At 40.3% G+C, this 20125-nt stretch overlaps 2 protein-coding genes across 2 annotated transcripts in view; one reads left to right on the top strand and one right to left on the bottom strand.

Moving 5' to 3' along the window:
• Positions 1 to 14916, bottom strand: part of LOC147218898 (phosphatase and actin regulator 1-like) — a 49777-nt gene extending 34861 nt beyond the window's left edge. The window contains exons 1-2 of the mRNA XM_086172038.1: positions 14869 to 14916; positions 3969 to 4159 (exon numbers count right to left, since the gene is read on the bottom strand). Of these exons, the coding sequence (XP_086028164.1) occupies positions 3969 to 4080 (112 nt within the window). The 5' untranslated portion in view covers positions 4081 to 4159; positions 14869 to 14916. The remainder of the gene's footprint in view (positions 1 to 3968; positions 4160 to 14868) is intronic.
• LOC147218899 (NAD-dependent protein deacylase sirtuin-5, mitochondrial-like) lies at positions 4527 to 11891 on the top strand. Its single transcript, XM_086172040.1, has 9 exons — positions 4527 to 4689; positions 5510 to 5617; positions 6192 to 6325; positions 6525 to 6750; positions 7623 to 7710; positions 7856 to 7909; positions 10373 to 10496; positions 10641 to 10756; positions 10983 to 11891. The coding sequence occupies exons 2-9, from the start codon at positions 5515 to 5517 to the stop codon at positions 11053 to 11055; spliced, it is 918 nt and encodes a 305-aa protein (XP_086028166.1). The 5' UTR covers positions 4527 to 4689; positions 5510 to 5514; the 3' UTR covers positions 11056 to 11891.
• Positions 14917 to 20125: the final 5209 nt, after the last annotated feature.

Here is a 20125-nt window from a genome sequence, read left to right as displayed (position 1 = left end):
CCCACAGGTGGGATATGAGGAGAAGGAGAAGTTCTGGAATATATTAGATGAAGTGATGCAGAATATCCCCAGAGATCAGAGAGTGGTAATTGATGCAGACTTCAGTGGAGATGTTGGTGCAGGCAATAGAGGAAATGAAGCAGGATGGGCAGGTTAGGTATCAAGAAAAGGAACACAGAGAGAGTGAGAAGATGCCAGAGGAATGGAGAAGTGTGATGGTGCCATTCTGATGAATTAGGGGATGTGCAGAATTGCGCAAACTATAGAGGGATGAAGTTGATGAGCCATACAATGAAGTTATTGGAAAGAGTGGAGGAAACTAGGCTGAAAGCTGAGGTCAGCATATGTGAGCAGAAGTATGGCTTCATGCCTAGAAAGAGTACTACAGATGCAGTATTTGCTTTTAGAATGCTAATCGAGAAGTACAGAGACGGTCAGAGGGAGCTGCTTTGCTCTTTTGTAGACCTTGAAAAAGCATACGACACGGTGTCGAGAGAGGAATTCTGGTATTGTATGAGGAAGTCTGGAGTGGCAGAGAAGTATGTTAGACTGGTGCAGGAGATGTATGCTAGCTGTGAGACGGTGGTACGGTGTGCTGAAGGGGTAACAGAGAAGTTCAAGGTGGAGGTGGGACTCCATCAGGGATCAGCTCTGAGCCCCTTCTTGTTTGCAGTGTTGATGGACAGGCCGACAGATGAGGTTAGACAGGAATCTCCATAGACCATGATGTTTGCAGATGACATTATGATCTGTAGTGAGAGCAGAGAAAAGGTTGAGGAAAATATTGAGAGGTGGACATATCCTTTGGAAAGGAGAGGAGTGAGGATTGGTCGCAGCAAGACAGTGTATGTGTGTGAATGAGAGGAACCCAGGTGGAACCTTGAGGTGACAGGGAGTGCAGATCAAGAGGAGGATTGGAGGATTTCAATTACTTAGGGTCAACAGTCCAGAGCAACTGAGATTGTGGAAAAGAGGTATAGAAAAGTGTCAGGGGTTCTATGCAGGAGAGGAGTATCAGCCAGAATGAAAGGAAAGGTGTACAAGACAGTGATGAGACCAGCGATGCTGTATGGTCTAGAAACAGTGACAATGATGAAAAGACAGGAGGCAGAGCTGGTGGTTGCAGAGATGAAGACATTAAGGTTCTCTCTTGGAGTGGCCGGACGGATAGGATCAGGAATGAGTCCATCAGAGAGACAGCCCATGTTAGATGTTTTGGAAAGAAGGTCAGAAAAGTCATACTGAAATGGTTTGGTCATGTACAGAGAAGGGACAGTGAATACATTGGTAGATGTATGCTGGAATTTGAGCTCCCCGGCAGGAGGTCTCAAGGAAGACCTAAGAGAAGATTTATGGGCGTAGTTGAGAGGATATGAAGGTAGTTGGTGTGAGAGACGATGATGCAGAGAATAGGGTTAGATGGAGAAGGTTGATTTGCTGTGGCGACCCCTGAAGGGAAAAGCCGAGAGAACAAGTCTCCTTGTACGTTGCGTGATTCATGTTTTGTGATTAATTTCCCTACAGATGAGTATACCTAAAAGTAACTTTTGCTTTTAAAGACAGATGACATCAAAATCACAAGTTTTATTTCTTAAACAAGATGCTGCCTCCCCAACATGACATGTATGGCTATAAGCAAAATAAAATAGTGTAAAAGTAGGAATAAAAGAGGGACCTTTAGATCACAATATAATGAATGGGCATTTTACATATAAAAAAAGCCACTTTTGGTGTAAAATATAGCCACACTTTTGGTCACCTCAATATTATGTAGCTATGTCAAGAACTTGTTTGTGACCTCCAAAATTTTGGGATATGCTATGGAAGAGAAAAAAATACCAAGGCCTCAAATATGATATCATGTCACCCAGCATGTAAATGAAACATTTGTGGCCATGCGTTAAAACGCCAAACAGGAGTTTTCTGAGATAAACGATAAAAAATCAGGAGGGTTTTGTCTCCTCTGGATGGCACACCTATCGCAATTCAGTCATTTGTGTGAACTTTGTATATGAATCAATACATTCAACCTGAAAATAGAAACAATACAAGATATCTTTTTCTGAGTAACACAAAGGCAAGTGACTTGTATTTGTGCAAGTTCACAGTAGCACTGGTCATTTAAAATGATTGAGCTAGGAAAACTACCATGAGACATTTGGTTTCCTTGGTAATAAGCAAGCTAAATACTGCTACACTTCATCAGGTGGAAGTGAGTCAACAGTACTGTTGTACAAATCGCCCCCGTACCATCCTCATGCTTTTTGAGGACTTATAAAGTAGAGGAATAATAGAGAAGCATATAGCCTGATGGAAATATCTTGCAATTAAGTATATCCACATGGAAAATTGCAAGAAAACGAGCTGGAAATGTTTCTCTAACACAAAAAGCTTTCACATATTTGTTTATTCATTCATTCATTCATTCATTCATTCATTCATTCATTCATTCATTGTCCAAACACTGATGGTGGCTCGTGATGGCAGCAAACAGAGGGGGTCTACCTATAACAGACATACATTCCTAAACAGAAACTGAGGTCGAGGCTCATATTGCACACCTGAGAGATGAACATTTGGCTATAAAACTGGTGAATTCTGAGGAGCCACACTGGAAAAATATGAAGCTCTTTAACTAAACTGACACACGCAAGATTGCACAAACTTGTCTTAATGTCCTTTTACAATAAAACAAAAATCCTGTTTGCATTCACCCTCAGGATTATAATATATGACTTTCTGTTTTAAATGTGATGTTCGTATAGGTTTCATCACAATACATATATTTCAAATGCTTTCATGATATGAAAATAGCTATGTATTATAGTAGATGAACTGTGCAAAATGAATCCTGATTTATGGGCTAGCCAGTCTCTGAAAGAACACAAAGGAAACATATAAATAGAATATGTTTTGCTCCAAATTCTCGCCATAAGTTTAAGACTGAAAGCCAAGCATTGCAAAAATGCATGTAAGACAAATGATTCTCAAATGTACTTAATGCAATTGCTGCAGATCTATGGCACTGAATTCATCTGACATTTTTTGCTGAATGGATGAAATTGTGTGCATGCAGCAAGCTGAGCTACTGGGTGTGGACTGACATGTTGTATCACTCCTGTCTCACAACATCAGCACTGAGCTGCAAAAACTACTGATCTCATTCAGTTGTTTACAGGAGGACACACACACAAACACACAGGGACACACACAAAGAAAATCCTTCCTGTGAAGGAGCCAATCATCCTTCAGAGATTTTTTAATAACGGTATGAGGCGTACACCAAAATTAAACTGTAGTGCAAACGATCGAGTGTTGACTCAGCCCACATGAAAGCCCAAGTCACCATGGCAACAGAGGATGCAAAAAGATGTGTAAAATGTGATGAGACAAAATTCACAAAGAGGGATCTAAAACAGCCAGATCTATCGAAAACGAGGAGTAGAGCGATCCGGATATGATCTCCGAATTTGGGCACCGCAAATTCGGATGCTTGAGCAACTACAGGTCACGTTGAAGCTTCTTTATATTATGTAACTTCGTTGAAAGACACTGGTAGCCGATAAATCCCAAATCACACACACACACACACACACACACACACACACACACACACACACACACACACACACACACACACACACACACACACAATTCACAGCTGTTATAATGACGCTTGATTTAAAAAAAAATGCCTAAATGCATCTGCAGCAGTCAGCAGTATCTGGATCGGTCTACAAAGTTGCATAACATTTTGGTCACACATCTAGTAACGGGAATAGATCAGGATCGGATGTTATTGAATGCACATAACAGAAACTAACGCAAACTCTATAGCAATATCACATTTGGTGGTTATTGGGGGAGTCATCATCAACAAAAACAAAACAACCCACACCCACGTTCCGGCACCTGGCATGAGCATCTGACGACATGGACACTCGGGGTGGAGGGGGATGAGCGCCTACCTGTCCGCAGGTTGAAGGAGAGTCGGGCTTCTACAAGATATGGGGTGTCGCTCTTTGAACGCAGTCTCCTGATAAGTCGGCGGTCTTTGCTGCTGTCTGTGGTGGTCGCCATCAATTTCAACCACTGCTTAGTGTGGACTGCTGGCCGAACGGGGCTCAGGCAAGTCAGCGACCACTCACACCGTGGGAGGCTATTGAGGATGCGCGCACACACAATCGGAAGGAGCGAGTGGGAGGGGGAATAGAGGGAGGGAGAAAGAGAGAGAGAGAGATCATGAAATCATTGGAAAACAGGGATTTACAGGCAGAAACCACGTAGAAAAACGCACATGGTCCATGTATGGTTGCTTTTAATCATCGTTGTGTGTTTTCGTGACCGTGGGGTTTAGCTGCTTAGTGAATTGTTAACCGTCTCTACACGCAAAGCGACGCTTTGCCTTTAAATTGGAAATTGCAACCTCGACGTAACGTGAATGAATGAATCATCCTTGAATGAATCTCACTTTCATGCCGCCAGATGGCTCGCCTAAATCACACATCTTCTGCTCTTGCAGCTCCATCCCCTTTCCAGCGTCTCAACCAGTCCCGCTTCTTCTGGAGGAAAATTTACGACAGTGCGATCCGTTTACGGCCCCTCGCTTTAATTGCAGCGATACGGAAGTAAACACGCAAACCTGCCGTCGTTTTCTGACCTGCTACTGTGACCGCAACGTCGGACGTGGTAAGTTAAACACGAGCATTTTGTTGCATTTCTTTCTTTATTTAATTGGATGAAAGTTGTTTAAAATACCAACATGTAGAAGGTTGTTTGCGAAATGTTCTTTACGGAAAAGCACGGACGATTGAATCTACACGTTTGTTCTTGTTTGACAATGAGCTCGGCTAACTGATCATCCCAAGCTAGTAAGTAAACATATATCTTAAGAGTTTATAAAAGCCATGTAAATGTAAATTCCCCTTTATGTCAGCCACATGTCCATGGTTTAGCGTGAAGCAACTGTTTGATAGTCATGAAAGAAGACATTTTTTTAAATGCACGCTGTTCGTGCATTTCGCCAAGGACGCATGCTTTATCCTTTCGTTCTGATTACAAAGTAAAATGTATTTTCTGCTTTTTCGGGGCAACTTGAAAAACCTGTCTCTTTAGAGTTGAATGTCACTCCGCCCAGGCTTTTAAGGCTCACCCATCGTCTGTTGTTAATAACTTTTTGACTGAGGACACCATCTGAAGGCTAATTCTGCAATGCCCTTTGTGCAAATGTACAGTCTTGTACTTATCCCAGCCAAAATCTAGGCTTCTGCACTTTTGGACTGAGGGTATCACTGCTTTGAGATTTCACAACTCAGTTCTCTTAGTATTGTGTACACATATTTTGTATTTGACAAAACACGTGACACTTCTTACAGTTGCGAGTTTACATAGTGGAAAAAACAAATTCAGAGACATTTTTGACAATTTATCAATTGTCATTGTCGTTTTAGAACCTCTCCTTCATTTGACTACTGCCAAAAAATCATCTGTTTTTTTTAACCTCAAACAGCAACAATGCTGATCCAACATCGAGCTGTTGTTTCACTCGGTCTTCGCATGTGCTCGACTCATGTGACCACAAGAGGCCCTTCGACGGACACAACAAGAGCACTCTCAGGTAACCTCATACATCTCGTGATGAATGGACCAGAAATTCAAATTTCAGCCACTTATTTTAATTAAAGCATTTAAGATTCATAAACAAAGGAACAAACAGCTATAGTCTTTTTAAGGTTATTTAGACACTGCAATGAAGGATTGGTTATGTTCAAAACTATCAATTCATCACGTCATCTATAAGCATTCGGTGTTTATAAGGACATCAAAAAAAAAGCGATCAACAATTCTACTCTGTGTAATATATGTTTGAAAGTGTTGTGATGCATGTTTTTAGCGACAGGCAGTGCCTGTTTTTTTTAGAATAGAATAAAACTTTTATTTCCCTAAAACCGAATGTATTATCATGCAAATGTTGTCTCCCTAATATGATTTGATATAGTTTAACATTTATGACTAAACAGCATTTATGTCCCATGCTTGAATTCTTACTGAAACATGAAGCACTTTATGTCTAAATATATACCAAATAAGATGTATTAGATGGCCATCTCTTGTGTAAATGTCACCTGTGAGTAAAAGTTCACATATTATGTTCAAGAGACATATGATGGTTCTGTTTTTTACTTTCATAGACATGTCAGAATTCCGCAAGGTCTTTTCTAAAGCCAAGCACATAGCAATCATCACAGGAGCAGGCGTGAGTGCAGAGAGCGGAGTTCCAACTTTTAGGGGGGAAAATGAGAGATGGAGGAAATGGCTGTCACAGGTAATTTTTTTATGTTATGTATTACCATTATTTTGCTCAAAGGTTTCATAAAAATGCATGAAAGATTCTCTTGTCAAATATCAGGTTTTTTAATATCTTCTCAGTGTTTTAGTATCCGTCTTCCTGCCTGAAAGCATACATTTTTGGTTCAAAGCCTGAAAAACTTCTTGCTTTGTCCCAAAAAATGTCAATTCTCTAGGACTTAGCTACTCCAGAGGCTTTCTCTCGCACGCCATCCAGGGTGTGGGAGTTCTACCATTACAGAAGAGAGCTTGCTTTGACCAAAAAGCCTAGTGCTGCTCATCTGGCTATAGCAGAGTGTGAGGCCCGGCTAAGGAAGCAGGGACGCTCTCTAGTTGTCATCACCCAGTGTATTGATGATCTACACCAGAAAGCCGGGTCCAAACATGTGCTCAAGATTCACGGTGAGAAGCAAACACAAAACTGAAATAAAGCTTATTCATTGCTCCTTATTCAAAGCTCCTTGTTCATTGGATGTTAATGTGAAAGGTTACTTAAAAAAAAAAAAAGGAATCATAATTCTTTGCTAATGAATGTGCAGCTCAGACTACAGTTGTGAACTTAAAAAAGCAAGATTTCACAAACTGTATGTTTTACAATGTTGAGATCTCTGCATGACTGAAAGTGATTCCCACTTGTATAGCATTTTCAAAAACTTGTGGTTTCAAAGAGCAGGGCGGTAACTGGGCGTTTAGCGTCTTGCCTCGGGATGTTTCGGCATGTTGACAGGGGAAGTCTGGAATTGAACCTCCAAGCTTTCGATTGGAGGGTCATCCACTCTACAAACGTAATCACCACTGGTTTAACTAAGCTATGGAAAGCATCTGTGAAGGGTTCTAAGTCACCCAGGTTCAATAATTGTCAAACCTTAGTCTTTGGGAATGGACTTAGTTTCTTTTCCTGAAGACCTTCAATCTCATTCAAGAGGCTCATTTGAGTTTCCCCAGATGAACAGTGAAGTGTCTTCAGGGAATTAATTTAAGTCCATTTGCCACGATGAGATTTGACAACCATTAGATATGGAAACATGTTTTACTCAAATATGGCAGTCATACAACTCCAAAAGGTACAGCGTAATAAGATCTGCTGAAATGGTTAACTTCCATATGAACATGGAACAACGTATTCGTTCATGTTAGTTCAAGCATTCATGTTGTATTTCTGGCATCTTTGTCACATTTTGACAATGAGGCAACACCTAAAAGTAGAAATTTCAACTAAATGAAAGCACTTTTGTGATTTACAGGGCCTAACTGATTTATTCATGTAATTGTAGGCAGTCTAATGGAAACACGCTGTGTCAGTTGTGGACATGTGACCGTGAATAAGCAAAGCCCTATTTGTACTGCATTGAAGGACAAAGGGTAAGAATCAGTTACTGTACACAGTAAACACATGTTGGAAACCATAAGAGATTTGTTGGCTTGTCATTTCCATTTGACATTAATGTGACTAAATTTAATTATGATAAGGGTATTGTGCTTTTTCCCCTCCCTTGTTTTTTTTAAGCGCACCTGACGCTGATGTTGCCGATGCTCAGATTCCTGTGGATAAACTACCAAGGTGGGATCATTTTCACTCTCACCTCAACTTCTTATCCATATGAGGGCAAACTTGATCATTTTTACCGAATTTCTCAATTATACAGTGTCTTGAGAATGTGTTAACAATATGAAGGTGTGTATTGTTGTTATTATTATTATCATATTATTACTTTTTAAATTCTCTCCAATAGGAAATAGAATACTCAGATGCACTGCCGACATGACATTGATCATTGCCTTGTAAATTTTTTCAACTATTCTTTGCAAACATGTTATTTTTTTCTTATTTATGTATCTAGCCTGTTAAGTTTCATATTTTAAAACCATGGGAAAGTGCAGTGTCCAAGGAGTAGTGCCTTTCAACAGTATTAGTGGGTGATCAACAGTATTTTCAACATATTTTACTATTTCCAAGTTATACAATTTATGTCACTTTATTGGGTCAGGTACCATTCATTCCTTCCTAATCCTCACCTTTGTCAGTTGAATGCATTTGCCAACCTTTTAGTTTTCACCCGTTGCACTTGAAAGAGTGTGAGTTTACGATTGATATACATAATCTCCCTCTTACCATTTTGCAGTGATGTGAATCTTTAGTGAGCTGAAATATTCTTAAAAAGACACTGATATAGTTACAGAATACAGATGTGACTTTTGGAGACATTTTCCCAGTTTCGAAGTCAGGATCCCAAGTCTGGTTCTCACAGGATCCTTCAGTTTAAAAGAAGTTCTCCCCTTAATTCTTGAATCTTCTGTAGCTTCTTGGTATCCTCATTCCAGAATGGGCTTTACTGTATCTCAGTTTTGGTGCTCATTGACTGCTCATGTTTTGTTTGTTTTCATGTTTTGCATGCATGTTTTGGTAGCCAGTATATGCTTTTCTGACTGAAACATGATGCCCCATCAGATCTTATCTCTACTATTTTCAAACACCTTTCTTTTCTCAGAACAGATGTTCGAGTTCACATATCTCAGGTGCTGTCCATGTACTCTCTTCCTGCATGTATTTAATATCCTGCAACTAAGATGGTCTGCCTCTGTCATGGTTTCCTCTGTCCACTAATCATATGCCGAGAGCAACTGCTTGATCAGAGCCTCTGTGCTGTTCCTCAGCCTTGATATCTACTTATACTGTATATGAACCATACCCATGTCTCGCTGCAATATCTCATTTGTGTCTTACCAGTCCATATTCTCTTAGAGTTGATACTCACACGATTCTTTTTACTAAAGAATTGTGAATCTGGAAATACAGCTAATATTCTGCCCTTAAATTGAGTATTAGCCCCCTTCCTCTGTCATCAGCTGCAAGCTTTTTTTTATTTTTTCACTCATTTATTTTTGAGGCTGTTATTTGCGACAGCCCTTTGCTGTACTGCTTCAAACAGTAAGTTAGGGTTTAGTGTATTTTGCCACAAGTTTCAATCCAGTTAGAAGCATTGGCACATTTTTCACCCACTAATCAATGTTCTCAAAAGTCTCTGCAGACTCTTACTAATTTATGCCATGGATGAAGATGTTGGCATATCCACATGGGGGCAGCGAAGTACCATGAATATCTCAACTTTTCTTGTAGACCCTTGACCAACAAGTGCAGCTGAAAATGACACTGTATGTATACAGCTGTGTTGTCAAGCTTTTTTTTTTTACCAATAATTACACACAAAGAGTACAGAAAAAGAAGTTATGTCATTTCATCTGGCCCATGCACCCCCGTTCTAATTCATGCACTATATCAATCCATACAGTATTAATAGAGTGCAACTCCAGCTCACCCTCAACTAATAATACAACCACTACACCTCCATATCCACCTCAACCCACTTTGCACTCTGTCACCTGCATCCTAACCATCCCCTTTTCACACCTTCGCACTAATGGCTCATCGCTGCATTGCTCTCAGGAAACACTACTATATGTTCTAGAAATTGGACCATCAGATTCAAAATCTCATATGTATCCCTTTTTTAGTTTTACTGTGAGACATTGTTTTTACTTTTGATTTTTTTTCCCCATACCTTTTTCATTTATATAATATCCTTCAAGTTTTTAAATCAGCAATGAAATGACTTACATAATTGTTTGACCCTTGCAGTGTCAAGAATGAGATCCTTTTTAAGTCCGATCATAATTTCACAGGACAGGCCCTAGTGCTGATTTACCCTCCCTAACGTTGGTTTCTAGTGCTTTTGACTCTTCCATTGCTCTTATGTCCTCAATTGTCAAATAGATGTCAGAAATCTGTCTCAAAGTACTCCATATGGGTTTACTACACCCAATCACTGATGTCACAACAAGGGATTTGACCTACCAGCTGAATCCAAATTGCTACCTGTTTAGTAATTTTTGTGTCCAGAAATGCCATACACTTGCACTTTCACCTTTTTGGATAAATGTTTCTGTGTTGTCATCAATTGTTTGTTATGTGTCCACCGCTGTGACACACTTTATGTCACATGGTGGACCTTACTGCTGTATCTAGGTGTGATGAAAGTGACTGCCAAGGTTTGCTGAGGCCCAATGTGGTGTTTTTTGGGGAGACTTTGGACTCTCATGTCCTGACCAAGGTGGAGAAACAACTAGAAATCTGTGACCTTTGTCTAGTGGTAAGCTGCTCTTCAACATGTATGTCATATCCTGTTCCTATTTGTTTTACCTTGTGTAATACTGTATTTTCCTGTAACCTTTCAAGACCTGGTCCTGGAGAAGCGCTAACGCTTTTGCAATTGCACCCTCTTGTTTACCTTTAGGTGGGCACATCTTCTATCGTATACCCGGCAGCCATGTTTGGCCCTCGGGTTGCATCGAGGGGTGTACCCGTGGCAGAGTTCAACACACAACCAACACCAAAAACCGAGTACTTTACGTAAGTCAGTCAAGTGTCTAGTACCTTTGTGTAAACTTTAAATGTTTGAATTAATGATCAATGGTCTAAATGGTCTGGTGTCTGAGACTCTGAAATAGGCGACTGGGATCTCTTAGGTCATGGAATAGCAGTATTGAAAAAGTTTTCCCATTATATGCTCAGCAACATAACTCATCTTTCTCATTTCATTGTACTATATTTCTTTTTCGTGTGTTATCTGGCACAGGTACCATTTCCCTGGCCCATGTGGAACTACACTGCCTCCAGCTTTGGCACGACACGAGTCAGAGGTTATTTAAGAACCCCTGGACTGACCTGCTGACAGAAAAGAGCTGCCTCTCATGTAATCTATAGCAATTCAAAGCCTAAAAGATTTCTTTATCATTCCAAGTGTTTGCCTTGAAATTTGTTCAACTCTTTATGGTTCGTAGCGGCAGGGTTGTATATAATTTATCTTTGTAGATCTGTCAATACTTGAATACACAACTGGTTGAACTGCAAATGGGAAATTGTCGGATGTGATAGTCTTTAAGAAGAAGCTATGCAACTGGTTTCAAAAAATAAAATATGTAATGAATGTTACCATTAGCACAATAGTCCATGTCAGTTTATGTTTTACATATCATGTCTTCGGTGCTGGCAGGGAATTACTATATTTAGCTATGCTTTACTATAAAAAAAGGCTGTACCATTTAATATCCCATTCTTTGTGCCAAGAGTCATTTATCTTCTGTTATGAATGAACAGATTAGCTCATAAATAACATAATCTTGTGCCTTTGAAAGTGTTTATACAACCTTGACCAAATTCTGGTTTAAACCTGAAATGTACAAAGCACAATGTTGTTTTCTCATTCTCATATTTTGTGATGTGTTTGATATAATGTAAGTATGGTCACATGTCATGGTTTATTCATGATGTAGTGAATACATGTTTACATAATAAAATGTCTATTTTTGGAAATGTGTTCAACAACTGTTGATCGGGGAAAAAAATGGAACCAAATAATTTTGAATGCTACAATTACATGTTTTCACATTTGCTTGTAATCAGCTTGCGTAACATCTAAAATGTATCCTCTACAGGGGGTCAATGAAAATATCCTCACTGTTATTATTAAACCACTTAATTGACATTTTCTGGTTTTGTGGTGTTGTTCCATATTACTCTCAAGGGTCATGCATGAAAGAATTTGTTGTGCCCTGTTCATGATACATTAGGTAATTCATTGTTGTAATTCAATGCAAAATGTAATTAGCAGTGCATTACAACTTTACGCTGCAAACAGCTTACTTGAACCCTCTCCGAAATCCCTCACTCCCTAATGATTGCAGATGTCCTTCTCTGGGGGGTATAGGCTCAAAGTGGTTGCTTTGTCATTACTAGTTGAATTTACTGAAATAATAAATGTACTTAGAGGGAGTGGGAGACATCGAGAACTACGTAACCCGAAATTAGTTGTCAAATACAATGTCCAGTTGACATTAATACGGGAATTTTTTGAGGTAGGAGACAGGATGTGTTCGAGAGTGAGAAAATCATGTTCCCTGCTATGTAAATACATATGTCATTTATGTTTGACACCTTACCAAAGTTTAATTTTTGCCTACATCACATATTATCATTTGTCTGCACTGCATTACAGTGCCAAGCACAACTCCGCTGTTTGTCCTTCATCCCCAAAATCCTGATTATTACTTCTCAATGAGCCATCCAAGCGCTTGCTTTTTATGGTCCACAATTAGCTCCCAAATCAAATCTCTTCACTAACATAAAATGTCATCATCTATTACAGAGTGTCATCATCATCATCACTGCCATGATCAAATTTACTCATTTCCCTTTCTATTACCACTACTTCCTTTCTAGAAGAGGTAAGGTCAAGTGTCATTTGTCAGTAATGCATTAGTACATAAGGAGGCGCTTAAGAGACGTCCTAGTCATAATCAAATGTTCTCATGTGGCTGCCCACGTAACAGTAAACTACTAGCAAGACCTGGACACTATGTTGCAGCAAAATCAGAAATCCATATTGAAAATGTATTTCTGCGACAACACAAAAAGACAGGCCTGTTGATTTCTGTTTTATGCTTTGTGTTGTATTATATTCCCTGGCTGCCAAGAACTGCAAGCGAATGATTCCTGCAATGTTGTTTGAAGACATGCTTCAACATGCAATTTTCAATATGACCTATTATGGAGGAGACTCTTGAAAAAAGATTCACATGACTTCAAGGAGGTAGACTGTCTTAAGAGATTTCAAGTGTACGTGTCTGTGCACATGCATACATTTTTCAAGATGTGAGTTGACTGAATTCATGACCTATTCTGGGTGTTGTCTGTTTGGAAAAAGCAAAGTATCGGGTAATGATGGTGGGTAATCAGAATGTTTATCCTAGCTTTGGTGTCAGGCAGGGCAAATCGTAAGCGTGAAAAGTACAGATGCAAACTTTGTACCTTTGTAGTTATACTGGAGTCTTTGATGATCTTTGGTTCTCTCAATTAAGATTTACAATTTGATATGGTGAAAGTGAGTAAACACGGGGGTAATTAAATCATGGTCCCGGGATGCTCGGTCAGACCTGTGGTAAAATACAAGACACAAAGACATTTAAGCTATAAAGAAGTGCAAGAACCTATGACCAGAATTAAAGTGTACCTTTAAAAAACAATGCTAGCATTTTGATTTAAATGGCTAGAAATTGAATAACCATTGAAATGGCAGAGTACCGGTAAACAAATCAAAGAAGATGTAGAAGCAACTGTAACATTTAAAGTACAATTTAAAGCAATGTCCTTCATTTACATATACATACACACACACACACATATATATATATATATATAGGTGTGTGTGTGTGTGTGTGTGTGTGTGTAAATTAAGGATATCACATATGTGTGTGTGTGTGTATATATATATATAATCATATAAAAATACAATGAATGCTTATGAAAGCCCAGGTCCTATTGATAGTACACTGTTTACAAACCAAGTAACACTACAGTGAATACAAACACAAAAGGACACACACACACACACACACAAACACATGCACATAGTGCAATCCCCCCACGGTGTCCTCTTCACGACCTTTCCCTGAACTGCGTGTGTTTTAAGGACTCGGCCAGGTTGATAAGTCTTTATAGTTAATCCTCCTTTGCTATGAGAACCCCTTCCATCCTCTGTCATTTTTTTGATCTGTAATAGAAGCTTAAAAGTAGAGCGTTTAAAAAATTCACAATAATAACAGACAGTTAAGGAAAAGATTGCCTGTTTTATACAAACCACAGTGTCACTCTTCCATAACTAAATGGTGGTGCTGCTGATGCACCGAAGTTCTCCAATCAGGAGGGAGTTGTTGTTGATTCAGAGCAGCTAAGGTGGGGGCTCAGGTGCAAACTAATCTGCTCTAACCCTTCACTAATTAGGATCAAGGCTCATGGCCACTTTCTCTGGGTTATTGATCACTGGCCCCACCTTCCCCGGAAGATTGTTTGGCTCCTGCGAGAGTGACACAGGGCACACATAAGAGGGAGCTCTCAACCTATGCCAGCTGAATCTTGTTTGGGCCTTTTAAATTCAAAATGGAGTTCCTGTTAAACAGCAGGCCCTTCCAAGTGGCGCAATCCCTCATCCATCAGACTCCAGTTGGTCAGCTCTGTTTGTTTCTTTGTTACGGATACGACGGTTTGACTGACCTCAACAGACCTGCAGATTATTGAGCAGTTTATTTCTATGGCCCTCCAGGCCTTACCTTTTCCTATCTTTGCCCATTAATTATTCTTTGACTGGCTTGTTCAACTGAAAATAGACACTTGACCTCAACCAGGCTGTGCTTGCGTGCCACTTATAGATTTTAAATCGATCTTTGTAATTTGGTATTTTCTCTCCAAAATGTTTGTAGTTTTTTTCCCAATATGTATTTATGGCATAACAAGACCTGTCAAAAGAGAATATATGATGCAGAAATTAACAATAGAGTTCATTTTATCTTGACTAACATTCTCACTCCAGCACCATTATCAGCATCATGAATGTTGGTTGTTTCATTAAAATTAAGACTGCCGAATTAACACAGATCACGAGTTGACGTTAAACGCTGCACCGTTACCGTGACTATGGATTCAGCTCTTCAGATCCAGTGTGGTACATTTGTTGCCGCTATCCAGGAAGGAGATGAGACACGTAGACCGGACGCAAACAAACAAACAAATTGACACATATGCACTGATACACGTACACAAATTGCTTTGCCTAGATTACTTGAGCCATCAGAGGCTTTAAGAGGATTTCACAATAGGAGGGTGTTACTCTTGAATCTCATACACCTGATGGCTATTGATCCATTCTAAGCTTGCCCACTGACACACATATGAAACAGGCACACTTGTTATCCCTTGTCATTAACAACAAGGTTCTGACCTTGCGGCCTCATTTTTTGTGTTCGTGGTCTTGGATATTCTACTTCCAGCAACGTTGTATTTCCTTGAATTCACATTTACAATTAATTTATTTAAAAATAGCACAAATCTACACCAGCTTTGAGTAATCCACTGATTATTGAAGGGAGGCTATATACAAATTAACAGATAAATAAATGATGCTAGTGTGACTTTATTTACGCATTGATAATTCCAGCTTAGCCTGCTATTGAAACATGAACAGTAAGCACTCACTTTGGGGTTGATTAGCTATGCTGATGTGAGAGATTAGGCAGCTAGTGCTATCTTTAATAGAAGAGACAGCGTGAGACCCATAAATGTGTTGGCTGATAAGCAAAAGGTTGCAATCAGCAAACTGTCATAAGTGAACTGCATCATTCATATTGCTCAGGAATGGAGAGATACAGTAGCTGTGTAACATTTGATAATGAAGCCATGCTTGAAATAACAACCTTTTCTTTTTTCGTTGCCTACAAAATATATGTCAATTTATATGGCTTCGATTTGCAGCAATTTAAACTTCACTCCCCTCGTATTAGTTACACAGAAAAATGAGTACCATTTCACACCCTATTCAACTGCCTTTATTTACATTATTCCTGATGTAAAAAAAATGGCTCCATATTTTGTTTATATTATCATTGATATGACTGATAATATCGACAGTATATTATCACCAAGTTCACCAATACAGAGTAATGACAAAGTAGATCAAGCTTAGTAGCATCACGTGCTGTATTTTCATTACTTATCATCCATTCACTATCTACATTATCTATCCTTGACAGTGGGGATGCAGTAGCCTATCTGTAGCTTATCCCGGCTTTCTTTGAGCGAGAGTTGGGATACATCCAGTCAATCACAGGGTCACATATAGAGACCATTCACCCCCTCATTCACATTGGTGGATAATTTAGGCTCTCCAATGAACCACAATTTGGCTGTGTTGCATTTATATCAACCTATTCTTTTATTCTCATTGATTTAGCTTTTTTCTCAACTTGTTTGCAAATCGGAATGTTGTGATGATAACTGACAATGACATTTATTTAGCAAAAAATGAAAATAGAATAAAATTTAGTCCAAATGTACCCATTGACCTTCTGACGCCTTCAGGAGAGATGAATTACACGGGTGTTGTCGATTCCGGGAATACAGCCTCTACCCTTACCTGTTGGGACTGCACTCTAGATGTGGTCTGAAGTGGAAACCTTGCTTTCTCCTGAATAAAAGATATGCTTGTGGATTTTTTCCCGGAATCCAGTTTTGATTTAGTTATTATGTGTGTATTACGACAAATAGAGTTGCACTGGTCACTGCTGGCGGCAAAATCCAAGAGTCATTTCCTTTAAGATTATGTGAAAAATGACTGACCTTGGGTTACATGTGATTTATGATACCTCTTCTTTTTCACATTTGAATAAATAGACTCTTTGTGGAAAAGCCTGCAGCACATCCGGACTACGAGTCCACGACTAGCATCCGCATCTCCGCAGACAGCCTGCCGGACGACCTCAACATCATCTGCACCCACTTCGAGGACCCCAACCACAAAACAGAGGTGAATCACACACACATAAGAACTACAACACCCCGCCCCCCCTGCTCCTCCTCTCTCCCAACAGTATCATCAGACCAGGTACAATGAGCGCTGAGAAGCGTCAACCCCCGCAAGGCAACCAGACCTGACAACATCCCCGGGACGTGCCCTCAGAGCTTGCGCCAATGAGCTGGCTGATGTTCTCTTCCATCTTCAACCTCTCCCTCAGTCAGAGCACTGTCCCTACCTGCTTAATGAACACAACCATCGTCCCCCTTCCCAAGAGGAGCCCACCCACCAGCCTGAATGACAGGCCAGTAGCACTCGCTCCGATCATTATGAAGTGCTTTGAGAGAGTCCTGGAAACCCTAAATCCCGTGCAATTTTCATACCAGCCCAGCAGGTCCACCTCAGACGCCATAGCCGCCACAACTCCCTCTTCCAGCAAGGAAACAAAGACTCCTCCATCAGGATGCTCTTTGTGGACTGCAGCTCCGCATTCAACACCATCACATCCCACAAACTAACGAACAGAATGGCCTGCACCCCACCCTCTGTGACTGGCTCCTGGACTTCCTGACCGGCAGACCCTAGTCTGTCAGGATAGGTAACAGGTCCTCAGCCAGCAGCACCATGGACACGGGCACTCCTGTGGGATGTGTACTCAGCCCCATCCTTTAAACCCATGACTGTGTCACCTCCCATGAGGACAACATCATCAGCTACTGTTCCTCCAAGGTCTTGAGGTTGAAAGGGTGAGCAGCTTCAAATACCTGGGTGTCCACATGAGCGAGGACCTAACCTGGTCCTTCAACACCACGCAGACGGTCAGGGGGGCTCAACAGCGGATGTACTTCCTGAGGAGGCCGAGGAGGTTTGGCATGTCGCTTAAGATCCTCAGCGAGTGGTAAAGACTGCAGAGAGGATCACCAGAACCCCACTGCTTTCTCTGCGAAGCATCTACCACCATGGAGTCCACAGGAGGGCTGCCTCCATTGCCAAGGATCACGCCCACCCCCAACACGGACTGTTCACACTTCTACCCTCCGGCCAGAGGTACAAGAGTGTGAAATGTAGAACAACACAATTAAAGAACTCGTTCTACCCGACTGCCGTCAGACTCCTAAACAGCAGACACTCATTCTTCTTGCACATGGAAAGTCTACTGGCCGCTTAAGTTGCACTCATTTTTGCGCCTGGACTTTGTGAGTTAAACACCAGGCTGCACTCAAACGTCTTATTGCACTGTCACTGTTATATTGCATTGTTCATATCCATATCTATAATCATATTTATAATATTGTTCAACACGATGAACACATATCCAAATGCACGACGGTCAGCAAAGTAGGAATTTCACTGTACAGGGAAACACGTTTTTACACTGTACATGTGACAATAAACGCTTTGAATCTTGAATCCTTTGCCCATATTGTGAAAGAAATGCAAATAACAAGCTTGTAGTATTTTTTTCACACTGACAGCCCATGAAGGGAATGCATTAGCAGCACGTCTAACATATAACTGGGAACGGGGGGAGGGGGGAGTTACTTAGCACATTTTAATTAAAGCTGACATTAGCTAGTTTACAACATGCATTTCCATTGCCTATTGGGTCTGTCTTGGCTGTTTCATTTGCTGGTGTTAAGTCAGTGTGTCTGTAATTGCAATAGCAATAATTCTGCCACATCTGGACACTGATGGGATCCTTTCGGATAATCGCTTGATGACAGCCATTTGTAAAGCACTGTTTACAAAGATGTGGCAACCCTAAGTATTCTTTTCTATATCCACTGCAGTTTAATCTCCTTGTCCCTCTTCTGAACTAAACCAGCGACACACTAGTTGATCTGTTTGCAGATGCAGACATCCTGCTGGTTGTGGAATCAAAGGCAATGGAAATCTTTGCAAAGCATTTTGTGAGAGGGTGGCTTTTCTCACAGCTCACTGTACATGAAAAGGCAACGTTTCAAAAAGCTCTTTGAGAGTCAAACTGGATGGCAAAAATAGCACAGGATCTTCTATATGCTACTCAAAAAGAAACTATATAGGTGACATGGGGTAAAGAAGATTTTAATTGCTGCACATAGATCAAGCACATAGACAAGTCATCTGGGTGTTATTCTAATGATGATTTTGCGATGTTAATGTGACAGCAGCATAATCAGCTATTTTATGTTATTTCAGATGTTCAGCTGTTTCATATCGAGGACTTTTTAACAAGCGGGTAACTGACGGAACTGACGGAAATAGAAAAGACGACTGAGGAGTCAGACAGCTGGAAGTAGGTTTCTATCCACTTGGCAGATTCCCTTGGTATGTTGCTTTGTGAAGTGAACTCCCATAAGACCCCTCTTTGTTCTCGGGAGATGAGGACCGGTACAGTTCGGCCATGCACTTACACCCAGAAGCCATCAAAAGAAGAGGCAATAACACTTTTACATGCCTCCTCTGTTTCCCAAAGTGTCTTGGCACAAGTAGGCCAAGGGCTCCTTGCGGGATTCCGCACACCTTCACACTAATGCAAAGAAACCAGCTGCCAATCAGCAATCCCGATCTGCATGAGCAGACACATAAATGGCTATTTGAATCAATGTGAATGTCAGATATTCATCTTTTCTGAATATACTGTGACATTTGCATCAAAGGAATATGAAATGTCTTACCAAACGTGTTACTCATTATTCAGATAAATTTGGTGACCTGCTGCACAAGGAATATTGAAGTCTTGATAAGGCAATGACACTGAAGATATGCCAGATTAATTGCACTGCGGTCAAAAGGCATTAAATAATGATGCTGTTTAACATAATCTGCACATCACCTTTAACTGAGGTTCAGGCTCTCTACATTTTCCCTGTCCAACTACAGTAAGAGATTCTGTTTTCTCTCACAGCTGATGAATCTCTGTTAAAGGATTCAAGGAGTGACAGTGTCTAATGACACTGGAAGAAAATTTACAGAGGCCCAGCAGATAGCAATTAGGAGCAAAACGAGATAAAATAAAAATATGTATAAAATATGCACAATAAACATGGGCGCTATATATACAAAATGTACAAAAATAAGCATAATAAAGCATGATGCACTTCCAAAATAAACAGTGCAGCAAAGTAATGTGCATAATGCTAAGAGGGAAAACAATATGGCTGAGGCCGAAAAGCAGTGTGGCAGATCATTTGACGGCAAGCATTTTGTGTTACTTGCAATAAAAGTTGCAAGTAACAATAAAATTGCGAGTAACCAGATTGCGCTTGACTTTAAATCGGTCAGCAGAAAAAGAATCTTTAGGCTATTAGTCTTTCTTTGTCTTCTTTATTATTCCTGTTGTTAAAATGATTTTCCTCTCATCCCAGATCTGGAACTCACACATATGAAAAGAGTCA

This window comes from Fistularia commersonii, chromosome 25, assembly GCF_037954325.1.
Source record: "Fistularia commersonii isolate RoL2024-O1a breed Wild chromosome 25, RoL_Fcom_v1.0, whole genome shotgun sequence".
In the NCBI taxonomy this organism is placed as follows: domain Eukaryota; kingdom Metazoa; phylum Chordata; class Actinopteri; order Syngnathiformes; family Fistulariidae; genus Fistularia; species Fistularia commersonii.
This window is presented reverse-complemented; position numbering and strand designations above follow the sequence as displayed.

Bases quoted from the DNA above. Each gene is read 5' to 3' on its own strand.
- LOC147218899 (XM_086172040.1), top strand. From the start codon at position 5,515: ATGCTGATCCAACATCGAGCTGTTGTTTCACTCGGTCTTCGCATGTGC. The intron at 6,326-6,524 runs GTAATTTTTTTA...TCAATTCTCTAG, and splicing joins GGAGGAAATGGCTGTCACAG to GACTTAGCTACTCCAGAGGC. The intron at 7,711-7,855 runs GTAAGAATCAGT...GTTTTTTTTAAG, and splicing joins ACTGCATTGAAGGACAAAGG to CGCACCTGACGCTGATGTTG.